Below are 22,222 nucleotides of genomic sequence, written 5' to 3' on the forward strand. Positions count from 1 at the left end.
TTTAAAATAAGAATATAAATTTATATTATTGTTAAATATTTAAAGACTTTTTTTTACATTAGGGTTTACTCCGTTGCGCCGTAAGTTGGCCAAAGATTTTAAAAAAGTAATAAAGTGAGAGATAAATCTGGAAAAAAAAAAGTGTGATAAATAACTCCTTCACATATAGTGTGCTATCAAAGACATGTTAGGATAATTTATGTTTGGGGAGACTTTAAGTATACTTGTTTTATAAAATTAGTTTAAAATTAATTTATTATTTATCTTAAACATTTTTTTTTATAAATATAACTTAACTTTTTATTTTATATTAACAAGTTAAATAGAAAAATTAACATAATTTTAAATAAGCCAATAAAAATATTTTTAAATATACTTGCAATTTTTTTTTTAATTTGTGTAATAAAAAAATAACTTCTTCCATTATTATTAAAATTTAGATTTTAAAAAAAAATTAAAAGAAAGACAACTCGTATATATATATATGTATGTATATATATATATATATATATATATATGTGTGTACACAAATGTACACTGAGACACATAAAAGAAGATAATCTTGTTAAAAAAATTAAATACTTTTTATAGTTCATTTAAAATAATTTAAATAATTAATTATGAAGATGAAAAAAAAGAGTCATTAAAGATTTGATAATGTAAAATATTTAAACATAATAAAATTTGATATTAATAATTTAATTTGTATATTACAAATTTTATTTATTTAATTATATTGTTAATAATATAATATGTATATTAGTTTTTAAGTTCAAACTTTTAATTACCTTTTAATTAAATATATTTGGTCAAATTTTAAATAGATAAGACTATAAATTCATATTTAAGGTCTCACTTATTCATCAGTAATTGAAGGTAGGGGATGAATTTTTGTAAACTTTTTGTTGGGTTCAATTTAGGAGGGGAGTAAAACCCATCTAATTTTACTTACCCTTCGATATCAGGAGATTTAGGAAGAAGAGAAAGGTTTTAAAATTTAGAATTATAAAGATACAAAGATAAATTAATTTTTAAAATTTATCTCTTTCTCTTGTAAATCAAATATAAAAAAAAAAAAAAACGATACTTTCCTTACTATCTTCTCAATTAAACAAAATTTTAAATTCTATTTCACATTCCATTAAAGTTCTTACTTTCCTTTAAACTAAACACTATTAAAGAATGATGGTGGTTGGTTTTTAAGGAAGACATTTTTTTTCTAACTGCCTTTCAAAAACAATAATAATAAGTATCATGAATTAATTTAACAAATTTCTAGATTTTTAAAATAAAAAATGTGCATATTTACTTAATAAATGGGTAAACTTTTGAAAATTTAAAAAATCATGGACAGTTTATGTGACACCTTTATCCCACATGTCATAATACAATATAAAACTGAATAATCTCAATATAATAAATAGACTCAAGATTCACACAGGTAGAGAAAATCATTAGCATAAATTAGATTTAGCAGAAATAACAATTACAATGAAAATAAAAATTAAACTACTCAAAGTAATTAACTAGTCTTAACTAATTTTTCGGTGTTACGTGTCCTATAGGAGTAAAATCTAACATTGAGAACTAAGTCTCATCACTGACATCCTCATTATCATTACGATGATTACCTGTAAAAATCATAAGAAAATAGCATAAAAGGAAAAAGAGTGAGAAACATCTCACTAGAGCTCATAGTATAGGAATACAAACCCGCTAGTCAAACATAAACAACACATATAACATTATATAGCATACGTAGTTAAAAGTAATCATCATACTTAGCTCAGCCACAACATAATAAACAATAACAGGTATATTTATAATGTGTTTGCAATGGACATAGACTACATGTTATCATGCATATGACACTAGTAAAAATGTTATACTTGTGCATTGTCGCTATCGTACTTAATGAGTTCGAATTAAATCGAGTTTAAGTTGAAAAAAATTGTCCATATCAAACTCAAGCCGAACTATAAGCTAAGACAAATATTATTGAGTTAAGTCGAGTCTTGGTTCAACTCATCAGCTCATTTCCAACCCTATTCTAAGCAAAAAGAAGCACATTATTCACCAATTACATGATAAATTGATAGATTTTTTAAATTGAAAAAATAGTGGACATATTTAATTAATAAATTGGTAGATTTTTAACATTAAAAAAATAATTTAATTAAAAAAATTGATAGATTTTTAAATTCTAAAACTGAACATTTTTAATTAACAAAGATAGCTTTTTAAAATTTAATAATGGATAACGATGTAAGTTTTCTATATTTTAACATATGATGTATAGATAGTATAATATTTGCATCTTTTATGTTTGGTCGAAGGAAAATGAAAGAAATGAGAGAAGAAAAGTTTTTATAACCTACTCATATTTGGTTCAATCTTTAATAGAGAAGTGACATAAAACCTCTTTTCTCATCTAATTTTATCTGTCCTCTAATATTTGGAAAATTTAAAAGGATGAGAATTTTTTAAAACATCTTTAGTATAATGTTTTATGTAACGACCCACCATGGTCTCTACATTTAGTGGAATCGCATTACTACTAGTGAATTAAGAGAAATATTAAGCTGGATAACTCATACATACAGGTATAAATAAGAATGACAATAACTAAGTTTCTGGTTATAAAATAAAACACTATATATGTATAGTCATCCCAAAAATAATATTTTCTAGTGCCGGTCAAGCACAGACAAAATCGTTACCCAAAATGGTAACTCTAACACGAGGATCAAAACTCCCCGTCTCGTAGCGGTCACCTCAACTCCAAGCTAGTCCTGACCTACTCCCATACCAAATATGATCATCGCAGTTCCACCACATGGAAACAGAAGGGTAAGCTAGAGTTCAAAAATCAATCATACAAGTACAGACAATAGTCTATACCACACAATCATCCAACTATCAATCATGTTCATAGAGTCACATCATACTCTATCCAATACTACTAATGCATAAAATACAATCCATCAATCATGAAGCCAAACACCACACACTTCATCATATTAACAATCATGAAATAAATGCATCTCATGACAGATATTAATGCATATCAATCATCATCACAAACGACCATATAGTTCAACATAAAAACCCAACTCATTCATACAACTTAGAAACAACTTTAATACAACAACAACAACAATAATATACAACTTAATATTTAATGCTTCGTCACGCATGTACAACTAGGAGATCTCTAATAACTGAGGTTGAGCAGTCTAGGTGGCATAAACCCTACTGAATCTAGCGTTTGACCTATCTCAACCAGGTCAGGTATAGAACAGTGTTAGAAACTCCGAAGAGAACCAGGTATAGAAAATAATAGGCGATTGCTCAAGTGTGCCACTTAGACTCGAAGGTTCAGTACTACTGTCAGGACAGAAGGGTTTGGGTATGAGCCTACCACGACCTTGGCTAGCATCACCAATCCACATGTGGAGTTAGCCCACCCACTGTCTTCCAAGTACCACGCACCCTCCAGTACCTAGTCAAAGACTACATCTCTAACTAGATACCTTACTCAAATTGGTCATTCAACCATGACATGGATCGACTATTTCCATGTCGTCCACACAGTACTAAGTGATTCAACTTTAAAACAACTTTCAACTTATCACCTTAGTATTATGTATCTCAACATAGGATATATATCTTCACCATATGTCCCCAACTTTTCAACTTTACAACAATAGACACCATAACAACTTTACAACAATAAACATCTGGCCGCTTGTAATCAGTATAGCTCGGCCTGACCCCTATACCGTGGTCGCTTTGTACACGTGTGCCTCGACCTTGCCCACACACGGGATCAACTAAGTCCTAGAGGAGAACAACACAACATCCACTCCAAGGGACAACTTTCCAAGGAGGGTTTTTCAACAAATTGGGCTCTCAGAGCACCACAACTATCTCAATCCACACAATAGGATGAGAAACTTCGAAAACATCTCCCCTAGTCCTAGTGATCAACAACTCATCATCACAACTTAATCAGCTTAATTAACAACTTAAACAACATACAACTTTTCAGCAATAGACATCTTAACAACTTTATAGCAATATACATCTTAACAACAATAGACAACTTACAACAATACAACAATAGACATTATATACCAGCTTGACAACTTCTTATTCAATCATACAACTATGCAACTTTAATAATTTTAACAACATGCAAACAACTTAATTAAACAATGATAGTCATTATAATATCAACTTAATGCAACTTAACAACTTTATAAACAACTTCAGCAATATACAACATATTTAAAATTCATATATCATGTCAACTTACATAATATAAACAACATAAATCAACCTAAGCACCCAACAACTCAACTATTTCAACAAAAGAATACTATGCATAAAGCTTCCCTAACTCTCCTGAAATTAAACAACCTACATTATAGTTTCCCTCACCTGAAGATTGGCTCAAAATAGCCAATAACTGAGAAGAAGTAGAATTCCCTTCCGAAGCTCAACCCGGAACTTCAATCCTCCCAAAGCAAGCTTCCTAATCTGAATTTAAAAAAAAAATAGAAGGCATTAGTGATCTAAAGGAGAAAAAGAATCATACAGAGAAATTTGGGAGAGAAAGGAGCTCACAGACCTAGAGTCCTTCGCTTTAAAACTTCTCTCTAAAAACTTCACTTTCTTCTCAACCACCAACCCCTATTTATAGAAGTTCCGAAGTGGCCAGAACGGCCTATTCCGAAATCGGAACGGCCCGTTTTGCACCCCTTCATCACGTACAAAAATTACATGCAGAACGGCCCGTTCTGAAATCAGAACGGCCCGTTCTGGGACTCATCCAGAATGACCCGTTCTCTAACCAGAACGGCCCGTACTCCTTCCAGAACGGCCTGTTCTAGGGTTTGGAATGCCCCGTTCTCAACTACATTTTATAGGTCAATTCAGTAGTTTGGAAAAGCCCATTCCAGTTTGGGAACGACCCGTTCTAGGCTACTGAATCACCTATACTGGACTTTTGGGCCTTCTGAAACAACTTGCTACGTTACATTTTAAATATCCTTATATTTTTAACTTTAAAATTATTAGGATACAAAAATATATTATTTTTTAAAATATTTCTCCTCCTCTTATGAATTCAACATAAAAATAAAAATAAAAATAAAAATTATCTCCATTTCTTTCAACTAAACAAAAAACCTAGCTCCTTCAATCTCTTTCTCCTTCATTTAAACCTCTCACCTCTCCTTTCTTTTAAACAAAACGAACTCTTAATATAGAAAAATGTAATTTATATAATATCTTAAATTATATCAACTAAATTATATAATTTAAAATGTAAGAATCATGAAGATAAGGAATTTAATCTAATTTTTAAAACAAACTGGCCCTTCAAAATAAAAATATGTATAAAAAAAAATACTTCATGCAATTATATACACACAAATATATATTTTATATTTTACTTTAATTACCTTCTCCAAACATCTCTCAAAAATATATATAGACAAGCATAGTAACTCAAGCAATTACTAGTCAATAAGGGGATACAAGTTAGTATATAATTTTTTTTAAAACAAATGTATCATATAATTACTTCAAACTACTCGATCAAATCACTTACTAACCTAACATTATATAATTTTTACTATCTTTATTTTCATTCCATTTTTCTATATATTTATTTTTAATTTAATTTATTTTTAAATAATTATATATAGTCTCCAAATGTCTCATTTAGTTATATCATTAGAATTACAAACACTACCAAAGTTAGTGTGGATGTTATTCCAATCCTTTAACCACTAAATTTATCGATTGTCATTAGTTTTTTCAAGAATAAATTATATTTTAAGGTTTTCTATTTATTTTTGAAATTTAATTTAGTTTTATTATTTTTAAAATTTTAATTTTGTTCTTTAATTTTTTAAAAATATTCAATATTATATTTTCGTTCAAATTCACACCAACAACATTAATAAAATTAGACAAATTTTTTTAAAATATTTTTAAAATTAAAAAATAAAATTAAACATTTAAAAAAAGGGATAAAATTAAACTTCTTAAATGATTCAATTTAGTTATATAATTTTAAAAATAATGTTCAATATTGTCCTATTGAATTTCATGTCATTAATATCAATTTAAACAGAAAGATAATATTAAACTTTTTGAAAATTAAAAAATTAAATTAAACTATTTAAAAATAATAAGACCAAATTAAAATTTAAAAAATAATAAAGAGAAGAGATAAAAAGTATAATTTAACTTTTTATTTAAACAATTTCACTGCAGAAAACAAGTGCCACATACTTCAAAATTTTAAAAAAATCAAAATATAATAAAAGATTGATAATAATGGATGATTATTTTTTGTTGCATTAACTTCTAATTTCTAATTGTAATGTAATAAAAGATGGTAGTTTCGGTATTAAAAAAAAAAAAGAAAAAAGACTGTACTTATTTAAAAAAAATTATTTTCTATATTGTTTTCCTAACAATAAAGAGTGCAACACTAAAAACCAATAACGATTATTAAGAGAAATATGTTGTCTCCAGGGCAATAACTAATAGTAATATTATAAATATTCTTCTTTTCAGGTCATTAACAAAACGACAAAATTATGTAAGACATTTCACACCATACCAAAAATTGATAATTCATTCAAATTAAAAAATTATGAACAAATTAAAGCCAAAATAAAAAGAAAAACTAGGCAGCCATACTAAGAATTATTAATAATCTAAAAGAACTTCAGAAATAAAAGGAACTAAAATCTATATAATTCGTAATAGCAGAAACTACTACACTAAACAAAACAATGAGATCATAGATCCCGTCCTCGACCACCTTACTATCTCCATCACTCTGCATTAACTTCACCTTCAACTTGTTTGATGAATTTTTATCACCAAACCTAACAATTTAACAAAAATAATAAACAAAATTAATTTTTGCAAAGCACAAAACAAAATGAAACTTCATCTGCCAGGAAACAGAAGATTAGCAAATATATAAGAAAACACATGACATGAATATTATATGCAAACATAGATTATTATGTAAATAAATCGTACATCGTGAATCTTATATTCCAAATACAAACTCCAGTTTTCGTTCCTTATAGAAGCTCAACTTCAATTTCATTTTCAAAATGAATTTCCCATTCTAATTTATTTTACAACTATCCACTTAAAAAATTTCATATGATGATTTTATTATTGGATCCTATTTGATTAGCTAATAATGTCTTTGAATAACAAATATAACGATTCAAACACTAGCAATTATCATAATTAAAATAATAATAATTTGACATGGCCAATTAAGAAAAAGAATGGAGCAAAATAAAAAATGCACTCAAAATACAGTAGAAGATTTGAGGTAAGAAAACACAAGCAAGGAACTGAGGGATGTTAATCATAAAATGAAGAGAAAACTATATATATATTGTAAAAATTCATCATAAAAAGTACAAGAACAGATTTTATGAAACACCTTAAGACATCATCAAATGTGTCTAATGGGGAGTTCTGAAATAAAAACTGCACAGTCCTGGTTATTTCTTCATCAGTTGCACTAAAATAATCATCCGCTATAACTTTCAATGAAAGTAATCTAACTAAACAAGGAGGTTGATCAGCTTCCACAGAAATGAGATTCCATGGAACCTACAAAATTAGAATGAATTATAAACATATTATTACATTAGATATTCAGATATGAAATATTAAACGGGCCAAAATTTTAATATTAAAAATGAAAAAAAAAAAAAACTTATTATTTACAACATGCGGAGGGTGAGTGAAGACAGCAATAATGAGAGATATTAAAAAAAAAAAAAAAATAGTTTTCTTAATGTCATAGTGACTTGGAAATCCAACCTATTTGCAAAGCTAAGTACTCAGTAACAAAGAAACTTGAAATATTGTTGGACGTTGGATTTAAATGCGTGGAGCACTAAATAGTCAGAGTGGAGTATGATTCACGAGTATCATAGTAAAGCTCGATGGACATTCCTGTGCCGTGTTCTGACTTGTGATTTCCCAAGAGGAGTTAATAAATTCGTATTTATAAAAAAGAGAAGTCTACTTTTTTTTTTTTTTTATAAAGTTATATTTGTATAATTTTGTTTTGACTTTATTTGAAAATGAGTGTTTCTAAAAAAAACAAAAGTTTCTAAGTATTATTGAGAATTTATGTATTGAAAAAAATTATGTTTAATAAATAAAATTTTAAAAACTCTTCTAAATTTGTATCAGAAAAAACTGAATGCTTAGTTACATTATTTTTTTGAAAGTATTTTATTTTATTTTTTTAAATCATGCAATGCAAAATTTTATTTTGTTTTTCATTTATTTCTCTCTTTCATGTAAATAAGAAAAGGGTTTGAGTGTTTTATTAAGATTGTGTTTTACACTTGTTTTTATGATAGATTTATTGATAAGAAGAATATGATATTTTTATTATTTTATCAAATATTTTGCACACAATTGTACAAGGTCTTATATATTTTAAATCTAAATTTTAATAAAAAAATTTAACAAATTTTGTAAAACGATAGATATTTTATATTAATACTAATTATAAAAAGAAAAAAAAAATAAAAAACCTGCACAACCTTGATTACTTCATCATATGCATAGGACAATTCATCCACTTTCACTTTCAATGACTCTAATCCAACAAAGCATAGAGGTTGAGTTTCCGCTGAACCATCATTTATTACAGCCTACAAAATTAGAATTAATTGAAAACACGTTACAGTGGGTATTCAAATATGTAAAAATATTAAAAGCCAAATATTTGGCCATAAAAAAGAAAACAAATAAAAAAACAATTTAAATGTAAAAAAGAAAGCAAACAATAAAAAAAATAAACTAACATTTAAATAAACTTTGGGTATCAATGAGCATATGCCATTTTCTTTACATTAGAAAACAGTTCCAACAAACTTAAGATAAAAGGAGATTACATATAAGAATGGGTGCGAATATCTATTTCTTCAAGAAAAGAAAGATTATATGTAGAGGAGAGTTGGTGACAATCGCAAAAATTATTGTTTTTAAGAAAACTAAGTTTTAGAGTGGAAAGCTCAATATAGTAAGTATTTTTATGTCCCATTAAAGTAGCTTATCAAAATATTCACCCTCATCTTATATATAGTATATATTTGAATAATTTTTTCTAGAAGTTTGAATAATTTTTTTCTAGAAACATTTCTATAGTTAAAAAAAGAGTTAGAAAAACAAAATTAACTCCTCAAGAAAAAATTAACTTATAAATAAGTTAAAAATCAAATTTTGAAAAAACTAATAAAAGAAGATTTCTAAAAATTAATTTATGCACGAGTCAATTTTAACTTATGCAAGATTTTATATCATTTTCTTTTCTTTTAGATGTGTTTTTATGGTGAAATTTATCCAAATAGACTTATAAACAATAATAAATAAATTGATTTACATTTATTAAAAAAATTAACTAATATTACTGAATTATACTCTTTTTTTATATTATAAGAAGAAAAGAAATATATAATTTTTTATTTTTAAATATAAATAAATCTCAACTACTTCTCTAAAATATCATTCTTTTGCATAATGTTTAAAATGCACTATTAACTTTTAGAATTTTTAACAAAGATAATTTAAGAAAAATGTTATGAAATTGGTAAAAAAAATTAATATAAAAATAAATAATATAAAAATACCGTTTTAATTCTCTTTTTTATGTTTTCACATATACGTAATAGAATTATTATTTTTAAATAATTTAGCGGTATAATCCATTATGCTGCTATAGCTCTTTTCTGTAATAGTTGTATATTACATTACCATGATACTATAGTTGAAAATGATAATTTTTAGTAACAGAGTTTGTTGTTCAACAGACATGCTTAACAACAGAGCTTAAGCTTTGCTACGGAAACATGAGCTAAAATAAAGAGAGCCACGAGTTTGATGTTAGTTTCATAATTTAACTTTTTAAGTCTCTTATTTTTGCACACAATCCTCCCATATTAGAGGGTTGAAACTTCAACTTTAAAATTTACTTATAATTCACAATTGTCATCGTACCTCTTCTTTAAACATATATTTTTATTTTTTATCTTTTAATTCACATAATTCATCTCTATCCTTTTAAATTTCTATTAGATCACTTATTAAGCGATTGAAGATTTAAATATTACATTATAAGATACTTAACATCCCGTTTGGTGCAAGGGAAGGGTGGAGGAAAGAGGTTGGAAGTGTGTAGAAGTGTTGGGTGTAAAAAGAGAGAGGAGTATGAGCATAAATAAATAAATATATAAAATTAAAAGGGTCCCTACTAAATCAATTTCGCGAAAATGAAGAGATTTTCATAGATGTTACTGTTCAAATGCATGTTACTATTTATTCGTTGCAATTTTTCTTTTTCACGAGTATATTTTATAACATATGCGATTATGTTATATATATATATATAATATTAAAAATTATTTAATTTGATTTTTTATTTCATTTAATGTAAATTAATTAAAAATTCATCTTTTCTTCACTTTCCCCCCCTAATTTTCTTATAGCAAACAATTTTAGTTTTTACATTATTTCTTAATTATTTCTCCTCTTTTCTATTTTATTTTCTTTCTTCTATGTCAAAAACAACATAAGTATCACACTTTTGGTTAATAAAAAATTATCATTAATGAATTATTTATATAACTATATTTATCTATTAAAAAAATTATTAACATATTATAAATAAGAACTTTTTAAAAAAATTTTAAGGAAGACACTAAAATTCAAATGTAAAATTCTATATATATACTATGCCAACTCTGTCATTCAACAAACCTTTATAATACTTGGTGTTTTAGATAGGAATGCCAATTAATAAACATAATATTCTATGATGTCTTTTTTTTTTTTGTTCGTGTGATATATCATGATAATTCATTAAAATCTGGTTAAGGTCAAAATTTATTTGTTGCTTTTGGTATTATTGCATTTAAGTAAATTGAACAATAACGTCGAGATTTCTAAGAACATCATGAATCTATATATTAGCAACATTTTATTTTTTTTAACCTTGGTATGAGTTTAAATGTTAGCAATGGTTATATATTGGCAACAGTTCTATTAAGATCAAATAAATTCATCATGCATAATTAAATAGAGTGATGAGTTGATTATTTAGTTATATATTGTACAGATTATATATATATATAAAAAGAGAGAGAGACTAAGTGGTTAAATTTGAAAATGTATATCGTTCTTGTTAATTTAGTTTCTGATCTTATTGAAACTAAAAAAAAAATTTAAATATAATTTGTTATTCATTTAATTGTTAAAAAGTTTTGTTGTGAGAAAATTGGTATGAACTTGTGAATTTCAGTAATTGATAACTTAATTGTACACACCAATAAGCTTTAATTTGACATCATATCAATTGGATTTGGATTGAAGGTGTTAAGAAATAGTATAGAGAATGTTAGAAACCTATGAATAATATAATATTAGGTTATGAACTATTTGTAACTCGCTTGAAATGACCTTAGACTAGCTTTAAGCAACCTTAGGCTCGTTCAAGCAAGTCTTGCCAGAGAGATTTTGGTAGTTGTTTGCTTCAATCGAATTTTAGATATCTTTGAGTAAATTGACTTCATTTAATGCTTGCTCCAAGCGAGTTAACCTTGCTTAAACGAATGATTGACTTGTTTAATTAAGTGAGTAGACGGTCAAATTATTTTTTGTGATCTTCATGAAAGTTGTAGTCTTAAATGTTAACTTTCAAATTTTGCTAGAATAACCTTGAAAGTAGGCCTACAAGTCAAATTATGGTCAATTTAATTAGTAGAGGTCAAATTGTCAAATCTAGTATGAAACATTACGATTTTGTATTTTTAAAAATAGTAGACGAAAGAATCAAAACTTGAAGTCAACATAAGAGTTTTATATAATTATATAAGCTTTCTAACAAAATTGATATCAACTTGATTTCATAAGTATAACTTGATATATCATGTTTATGCCTCATAATGTCGTAGGAGATTGAGATAAGAAGAGATAGTTTGTGAGTTGTAATAGTGAATTTTTTACCCTTTAAGAATTTAATCTTATGAATGTTTTGATAAACTTATATCAATGGTTAATAAAGAAAAAGAATGAGATGAGATATTTGTGAATTAATGAGTTATGATGAAAATACAAAATTATGTTGTGAGAATTTGTGTGTGAGGTTGTGTTTATATGTGATATGAGATGTTTCTACGTGACATGCATGATATGATGTAAACATGACATGAATAATTCATATATATGATATGCAATGGTTATACATTATGTCATATGAGATAGTTATGCATGATGTGATTTGAGATGTTTGTGTCTGAGTTATTGAGCAAATTATATAAAGGAGTTATGTGATATATATGTAATGTGAATGATGTGACTATGTGATGAATTATGAGTGTGAAATTATATTTGTAAAACCTTATGTTTGGGACTTTGTGTCCGTAAGATATGTGAGAAATGTTAAAGGCTAAAATTGTGTTTGAGATGTTGTTTGATAAACTATTTTATGTGCTATAAGTTATGTGTGTTTGAGATGTTTGTACCCATGAATTATATGTTAATTGAGCCAAATATGTGATAGAAGATAATAATATGTGATATGATATTAACATCTTAATGATGTGTTATGTGAATGACATGAGTACATGATAAGCCTATAAGATGAAATTATGTATAAAGCTTTATATGTGTGACATATATCATGTGTATAAAATATTTTATACTCTCATATAAGTATTAGCCTTTGAACGATTATACATGAATATTAATTGCACATATATATGTGTGTGTACTCGGATGTCGCATAAATGAATTTGTAATGCATATTGCATCATATGGAATAAAAACAAGATAAAAGGAACATAAAGCTTTGAAATCAAGTAAAAATCAATTAGAATATATAGTATACCAAAGCTATAATATGAGGTGTATGACTATTAGTAGGAAAGTGATTATTTAAGAATAAAAACATAGTTGGACAGAAACTAAAAAGGTTGTAAACAAATGAAGTGCAGTGCAACCAGAAGTTAAAAATAATTAACTAAAAGTAATCATTATGTATATAAATTAACTCTGGCTGATAATTAAATATAAGAGTGAAGAATTCTCTTTGTGGGTGTGAAAAAAGAGTTACGTAAGAGAGAAAAAAAAAAGTTGACCTTATCGATCAAAATAATTTCGATACAAAAGTTATCTTGCACTAAGTATTGGTTGATTAAGGACAATAAAATATTGGATTGCATCAAGAAATAATTAGAATTTAGATAAGAAGGTCAATTAATAAACATAAGATTCAATAGTTTTTATTTTTTATTTTTATGTTTGTGTGATACATCATCATAATTTATTAAAATTTGGTTTAGCTTGAGATTTAAAAATTGCTTTTGGCATCGTTGCCTTTAAGTAAATTTGAATTACATAGTAAAGAAATCATAAGAACATCTCGAATCTATATATAACAACATATTTTTAATTATGTTATTGGTATAAATTTATATATTAGCATAATTTTATTAAGTTCAAATAAACTCATAACAAGTAAAGTGATCTATGGGTTACTTAATTATAAATACTAGAGATATACATGTTCATATTACAAAATTATAATTTTAGCATATATTCTTCATTATGTGCTACCATATCATGTCTATCCCTAGTTATGTCATTTCTTACATTATGGAATTATATTAGGAAGGTTTTTGATTCCTTAAATAATAGAATTATATGGGCTGTGTGTGTGGATTAAATTATGGAATTATATTCGAAAGGGGTGTGTGTGCAAATTCCTTAAAATTAGTATTGGTTATATATAATGAACTACAACTTAAAAGCATCATTACTAAATTACTATCTACTACAGCAGTCACTACAAAAAAGTGAAATAATGATCAAATTTAACGACAAAAAATAATTAGTATCTCATCTGCAACTAAATCAACGACCGATTTAATATTTGGTCATTACATTTCCATAACGATCGAAATAACGACTAAAATAATCAGTGGCAAGACATTCAATCACTAAACGCGTCGTTGTTTAAATAGTTTTTTATAATTAAATTTTGTGACCAAAATCGTGACCGAATTGTTATTGAATTTAAATATGTTAGCGACCAACTGAGTATTAGTTGCTAAATATGAATTTTTTAAATATAAATAGCAACCAATGATGCTTCGCTGGCTACAAAATGATATTAATGTCTAATATGACCGAACATAATTCAAGAGAAAAAAATTCAATAATAGCAACCGAATATGAAATTGGTTGCCACACATCTTAATAATAGCAACCGAATAATTTCAATCGCTAACTTTATGTTGCAGGAAATTAAAAAAACTAAACTAAAGTTTTAATTTAAAAAGTATATACAAGCAAGATCAAGTATATGACTAAATTATACTTTTGGTCCCTGTAATATTTTATATTCAAAATTTTGGTCCTATATGAAATTTTAGTCTTCCAAGTTAAAATTTTATGTAAATTAATTCCCTTTGTCAATTAAATTGCTAAAAAACTTTTCATAATTTGATATTTAAATCACAAGAAACCCACTTCCTACGGTTCAAGGAGAACCAATTCCCACCTTTGTAGGAGAATCAATTCATAATACACCTACTTCCACTACAAGAAAAATGCAAATTACCGACGAATAATTTCTGACGGATACAAATCCGTCAGAAAATTTATATTTTCGACGGATAAATTTTTTTCAGTAATATAAATTTAAAGTTATTAAATTTTACTAATAATTAATATATAAAAAATTGATTAGCTTTGGAATACATTATTTAAAAATAATATAGTTGAAAAATTAATTATTTTAAATTATTTAACTAGAATCTTATTGACAATTTACTATATGATCTTGATATTTTTGTATAACTAATATCTGATTTTAAATTTAATATGAAAATATTATGATATAATTAGATAAGATTTTAAATTAGTATTTTATTAATGGTTGATAATTAGAAAATAAAACAAGGATAAATACATTTTTTAAATTTTATATCTTAGATTTAAGATGAATAAATATATTAAGTTAATTAATGATGTCATCTTAGGGATCTTCAAGCAAAAATTTGAGGGAGCATGACCCACTTGGAAAGTTGTAGATGAATCAATTCGAAATAGGTGGTTTAAAGAGTTTCAGGTAATTAATCTTGGTTCTATTTAAAATTTGTTGTGCGTTGTGTTTAGTGTTAATCCTAATTTATTTTTCATGCAGAAAGAGTATAAGTGGGATCCACAACATGGTCGGGCTATAAGAAAGGCTTTTGAGCACAAGGGATCAATTCTTTTGAAAAATGGAAATTTGAGCTGTTGAGAATGGAGTAATAACCTACACTAGTGGCTCTATATCTGCTGGAGCTCACTTTGAGAAGTTGGAAAGTTTATTAATCATATTTTCATTTCTATTTAATTTGTTTAAGTATAATATAATTGATTGATTTAAGGAGTATATCGACTAATATTTAAATTTTTAAAGACTAAGGAGCTTTGTCGACCCCTTACGGAATTGGTGGAAAAGATAAAGAAGTTGAAGACTAGAGAATGGGTCAATGATAGAGTTTACGATATTGTTGTAAGTTAGCCTTTTTAAGTAAACATTTGCAACACTATCAAAATTATAAAAAATATATATTGGTTGGCTTTGTGTGCATGTGTGTATTGTATATTGTAGAATGAAAGTGTGTGAAAGAGACAAATTGTGACAACATTACTAATTAACATGCATGATCTCATATAGTAATTGCTTTCATCACATTAGAAACAAACATTATGTAGTATACTATTGACATAGAGTTTTAAATAGAACCATAGAGCTAGATATCAAATTAGTGAAACTCCAAAAAAAAGTAAAAAAAGAAGACAAAAACCCAAGTAATTAAGTAATGTGTAGTAAAACAATGAATATATATTTTTAAATATCAAATTTAATTTTAGATTATTATAAATAAATATAAGAGAACTTTAATTTCTCAACTACGTGGTTTAGTGCATAGATATCAAACTTCTTATGGATTATAATTTGGTTTAAGAAAGCTAATAATGTTGTATATATAGTTGTCTCCACTTTCTTGATGATTTTTAGTTGGTTCAAATAGTTTGTGTTTAGTGTCATGATTGTCTTGTGAGATGCATATCCCTTTCTCTTTATGTTTTTTTTTATTTGGTTGAAATAGTTTTTGTTTAATGTCATTATTGTCTTGTGGGATGCATATGTTGTAAATGTTACATCAAATGAAAGTTCTTTATCATCAGGAATAGAATATTGATGTTGTTGATGGTTCATATGGTGATGCTCATATTAATATAGATAGTTTTGGAATTCAAATAGGATAAGCAAAAAATATTTGACATTATTTGGTGAAGGAGAAATATAAGTAACATTTAAATGAGGTCAAGCAACAAGCCACAAACGAAGGCACATAGGGCTCTACTTCTACCTTTATCAGTGATAATGAAGTTTATTTACAGGTTGTTAAGAAGGATGTGAATGGAAACTTGTATGAGCTTGTTGGATTGGCTGATGACTTCATTCGCTCCACACATCCCCAGTCTTGTATGTTCCAAACATCACCAGTCACTATAGGGGTGATAAAGGAAATGCAAAATAGGATAGCTAAATTAAATGTTGAGCTTGCTGCAAAAGAAGCAAAGGAAAAACAATTGGAAGTGCATATACGACAACATGATGAGTAGATGCAATATATTCTATGACACCTCCAGATTGAGCCTTTAAGGCTAGCCTCTCCTTTACCAAGTACTATTACAAATATTCCTAAACACAATGTTGATGATGCTCTTGGGATATAGTAGAAGACCTTTGATTATGCTCCTTTAATTTACTTGTTTTAGCTTTTGTGGTTGTATTTCAGATTTACTTTGTTGATGTTCTAACTTTTTATATTATTGTTATGTTTTTAGTGCATCATATTTGACTTATTGGTTTGACATTGATGAGATGTTATGGGAGAACATTTAGTATGTTATTGTTTAGTATTTTAAATTGTGAAATTAATATTTTGATGACAAATATTTTGTTATAATTATTAATAGGTCTAAAATTATGCTCTTAATTCAAAAAAAAAATATAGGGGTTAAAATTAGAGACCAAATTAGAGACTAATAAATTTAGTAACAAATTTACAAATTAATTTGCTACTGAATTAGCTAGTGACCATCTGTATGATTAGGAAGAAAAATTAAAACTAAAATTTTATTTTTTTAGTGACAAAAATGGCAACCAAACAAATTAGTGATTGTTTTGGTGACCAAATCAGCGACCAAATTTAAATGACCATTATTTATTTTTTAAAAATATTATATAGCAACTTAAATTGCAACCATATTTTTTGGTCGCCAAGTTAGTCATACAAGCTCAACAACCAATATTATAGCAATGGATATGTTTTATATAGCTACGTCTGTATTTAGTCACTAAGTAGTGCTGAACAAAATTTTGGTCGCTATTACCAACAACGACTAGGCTTTTTGCAACGAAATTTTCCGGTTGCTAACTCTAATAGCGATTGAAATACATGAAATAGTGATGAATTTTGTTGGTTGTTAAATAGTATTTTTTTTAAGTGAGTGCTTATTGTACCTCTCTTTTCTCCCCTATTACCATCATTATCTAGAAAAAATAAAATAGTTTTAAAGTTGAGTTCATTAAGAGATAACTCTACCAATTAAAGAAGTCTAACACCATTATCAAGTGGAAGATGTATATTCTACCATTATCCCACAACCTAGTCTCACTTTTTTTATGCCTTTCATCTTTCATTGATAAAAGTTGAAGCTTGAAATGCACATAAACTAAATCTTTTACCCCTTTGAATCCATTTTATTTTTTTCAAATAATGAATAAAGGAGTATGCATTTCAATTACTTACACAACATGAAAAAAACATAACCATAAAAAACTTTAAAATATTTTTCAGATACATATCTAGAAGTATCAATGAAAAAAAGTGAAAAAAAACAAATTAAAAAATATTGAATACTTTTTGAATATGTATGCAGAAGTATTCAGATTCAAATTTTTAGTCCAAAACACTATAGATAGATGAGGCCTTTCATCACCTTATTATCTCAACCTATTAAACAACCCAAGGAGTGCCATGATATCTTGTCCTCTCAATGGTGCAAATTACTCAACATGGTAAAGGGCCATGATCAATGCCCTTCGTGCCAAGAACAAAGATGGGTTTTAAACTTGTTAAACCAAAATCGAGTGCTTAAAGCAAGATTGCATCAGATGCAACTCAATGGTAGTCTCGTGGATTTTTAACTTGTTAAAGATTGATCTTCGTGATAGTTTTGCCTTCTATGAGACACACTAATGATATGTAGAAAGATATAGTGGAAAGATATTTGCAAGGAAATTCCCCTCATGTTCATGCGTTGAAATGAGAAATTGATCGATCATAACAGGGAACACTCTTTGTTTCAACGTACTACACCAAATTGAAAGGAGTATGGGATGAACTTAATATCTATTCGAAGGTTACTTAATGTACTTGTGGATCTACAAAGGAGTTTGTACCAATAGGCACCCCTTCGGTCAGACAATAGGCCGAAAGGGGTGTCCGTACCGACAAAGACACCAGTTAGCACCCATTCGGTCAGACAATAGGCCGAAAGGGGTGCCCGAGCTGACAAAGACACAACCCCTTCGGATCCCGGCCAAAGGAGTACCCCAGGACTCCCTTACCTCTAGAAGTGAACACCCAACAAAACCTCTCGGTGTTAAGCTGAGCCGAACACCTTCTCGGCATGGACATAGGTCGAACACCCCCTCGGTCTTCGGATCAGCCGAACACCCCAATCAAGGACGAGCCAAATATCCCTTCCTCGGTCTTGATCTTGGACGAACACCTCCTCGGCCTTGACCTGGGCCGAACACCTCTTCGGCCTTGACCTAGGCCGAACACCTCCTCAGCCTTATTGTACGCCGAACACCCTTTCGGCCTTGTGCCTAGCCGAAGACTTCAACAAAGGACAGAACAAAGAACACGCGGCAAGTTAGATGCTTATTATGCATTAATTATTATGACAGATTAAGAAGAGATTAAGGTTAACTCAAGTGTTACCCATCTCCCAAGACTGAAGGCCCACCAGGCCCAATTGTGTCACTATAAATACACAGGTGATGTGACATAAATGAGGTACGTTATTATCCAATATAAAAGAACTTATTGCTCTATATCGAATACTCACTTGATCGTTGGAGTGCCTTTGTAGGTACCCTCCCCACCCCTTCGAGACCGTATTCGGTCGGCACCAAGGACCCTGAAGGCAAAGAAGGAAGAATGACAAGAGGAGTGTTTCTACGCAGGAACATTTTGGCGCCCACCATGGGGCGAAACCAAAACAGTTCTCGACCCTGAAGCAAGATGGTTACCACAAGGAGTCAGCAGGAGAACGCAACCGACTACCCCTACGGGATGCCCCGAGACACCATCAGGCGACAAACTAACCAGAATGAGGACGAGATGGAAGAATCGTATGTGGACCGATCTCAACAACCAAACCCGTCATCGGCCATCGAACAACTGAAGGCCGAAATGATGGAACTCAAAAGGCTCCGAGAAAAGGATGCCCATGAGTTGTCGGTCTTGAGAAAGGAAAACGCCGAGCTCAGAAGCGACAACCGGTCGTGGCATCCATCCCACGACATCCCCAACACACAATCCACTCGGGATCATGGGGACTCGTCGGGATGGTACAAAGAAACAAGGGATCCTAAGCCCCCAACAGGAGTGACAACTACTACTCTCGATCAGCAACGCCGACAAGGGAGGACTCCATTCACCCCGGACATCGCCGGAGCCCGCTTACCTGACAATTGGAAAAACATGGCCCTGGAAAAGTATAACGGTACGGCTAACCCAGAGGAACACCTCGACACGTTCGTCACCAAGGTCGGTCTGTACACCGATGACGATGCAATCATGTGTAAAGTCTTTCCAACTTCATTGAAAGGACCAGCACTCAATTGGTTCACGCGGCTCCCCCCCGGATCGGTTGATTCATTCACAACCTTGTCATCCCGTTTCGTAATACAATTCGCCACGAGCCGCCCTCACCAACTAACCTCAATCGCGTTAGTCAACATCCGTCAAGAAAAGAAGGAACCCCTCAGAACATTTATGGAAAGGTTCGGAAAAGTGACCTTGTCCATCCGAAATCTGGACCCTGCGGTGGCAATGCACCATCTCACCACGGCGTTGAGGCTGGGTCCTTTTGTGAATAGCTTATGCAAAAAACCACCCAGAGACCTGGATGACCTTAGGCAAAGGGCCACCAAGTACATGCAGATGGAGGAACTGGCCGAGTTCAGAAACCAAAACCGGCCCGACTTCTCCCTCGGGAAGAAAGAAGCTGAGAAGGAGCACCCTCCAAGATCTCGCCCTCGAGATACATCTGATCGAGAAAGGAACAACAGGGGGCAAAGGTATATGCAATATACACCGCTCAATACCAGCAGGGCTAAAGTGTTGGAGCAAGCCTTGGCCACAGAAGTCCTAGCTGTTCGCCGAAGAGCTATGACCCCACCTCACGCTGATAAGACGAAAGCATGCCAATTCCATCGGAATAGGGGACACACCACGGAAGAGTGCTCTGCCCTTCGGGACCGTATTGAAGATCTCGTCAAGGCCGGCCACCTTCAAAACTTCATTCGAACGACAGACAACCGAAGGAACGACCACCGATCCGGAAGAGGGGAATATAGAAGGGATAACCGAGATCGGGCACCTCCAAGGAACCGACCTCGTGAGCGCAGTAGGTCTCAAGACAGAAGTGACCAGCGAGAGCGTAATCAGCCCTGGCGAGTGATAAACACCATTGTCGGAGGCTTTGCAGGAGGAGGAAGCTCATCTTCGGCCTGGAAGAGACACTTAAGGGCCATCAAGTCAGTAAACGCTATAGGACGGGCATCCCCTATTCGTATGCCCCCTATAACGTTCACTAACCAGGATTTCCAAGGCATTGACCCGGCGCAAGATGACCCCATGGTCATCAGCGTAGAGATCATTAACTGCATCGTGAAGAAGACCCTGGTCGATCAGGGTAGTTCGGCGGACATCTTATACTGGAAGACGTTCGAGCAACTGGGCATTCCGGAACAAGAGTTGACACCTTACAATGAGCCTTTGGTGGGGTTTTCGGGTGAACGTGTAGACACCCGAGGGATGATAGACCTGTATACTTACTTCGGGGACGACCATCGTAGATGAATCAAAGTGCGCTACGTGGTTGTGCATGCCAACACCTCGTACAACATTCTGTTGGGCAGACCCTCTCTGAATAAGCTCCGAGCCATCGTATCTACCCCACATTTGGCCATGAAGTTTCCATCAGAAGAAGGGACCGTTATCACCGTGCACGTTGATTAGAAAATAGCACGCGAATGTTACTTCGCCAGTTTGAAAATACAACCAACTCCAAAGCCGAGATGAGATGTCAACGTTATAGGCGATGCTGGCCAACAGAAGTTAGCTGAAGGCCTAGAACTTGATCCAAGGATGGATGATGAAGATAGGGTCGAGCCTATTGAAACAACGGTTCCGTTCCAACTTGGAAAGAATGAAGACCAAGTCACTTTTTTGAGCTCTCAACTATCTGCAATAGAGGCTAAGGACATTAAGCAAGTTCTACGTAAGTACTCGGATTTATTCGCCTGGACTGCAGCGGACATACCGGGCATCGATCCAAGTTTCCATTGCCACCGACTCTCAATATGTCGAGACGCCAAGCCCGTCGCTCAAAAGAAGAGAAAAATGGGTGGAGAGAGGGCCCAGGCAATAAAAGAAGAGACCACCAAATTGCTCCAAGCAAGATTCATAAGGGAAGTCAAGTACTCCACTTGGTTGGCCAACGTGGTGATGGTTAAGAAGTCGAATGGAAAGTAGCGGATGTGTACAGATTACACGGACCTGAACAAAGCATGCCCGAAAGACGCTTACCCTTTGCCCCACATCGATACATTGGTCGACGGAGCGGCCGGCGATCAGAGGTTGAGTTTCCTGGACGCATATTCGAGGTATAATCAAATACCTATGTATCCCCCGGATGAAGAAAAAACCGCGTTTATCACGGATTCGGCCAACTTTTGTTATAGGGTAATGCCTTTTGGCTTGAGGAACGCAAGGGCGACTTACCA

At 30.7% G+C, this 22,222-nt stretch overlaps 1 protein-coding gene across 1 annotated transcript; it reads left to right on the forward strand.

Moving 5' to 3' along the window:
• Window positions 1-19,451: 19,451 nt before the first annotated feature.
• LOC145959087 (uncharacterized) lies at window positions 19,452-21,296 on the forward strand. Its single transcript, XM_083077180.1, has one exon. It carries the CDS (start codon window positions 19,452-19,454, stop codon window positions 21,294-21,296), a length of 1,845 nt encoding a protein of 614 aa, XP_082933306.1.
• The last annotated feature ends 926 nt before the right edge of the window (window positions 21,297-22,222 follow it).

Source organism: Cajanus cajan, chromosome 1 (genome assembly GCF_000230855.2).
Source record: "Cajanus cajan strain Asha chromosome 1, NIPB_CcT2T_4, whole genome shotgun sequence".
In the NCBI taxonomy this organism is placed as follows: Eukaryota; Viridiplantae; Streptophyta; class Magnoliopsida; order Fabales; family Fabaceae; genus Cajanus; species Cajanus cajan.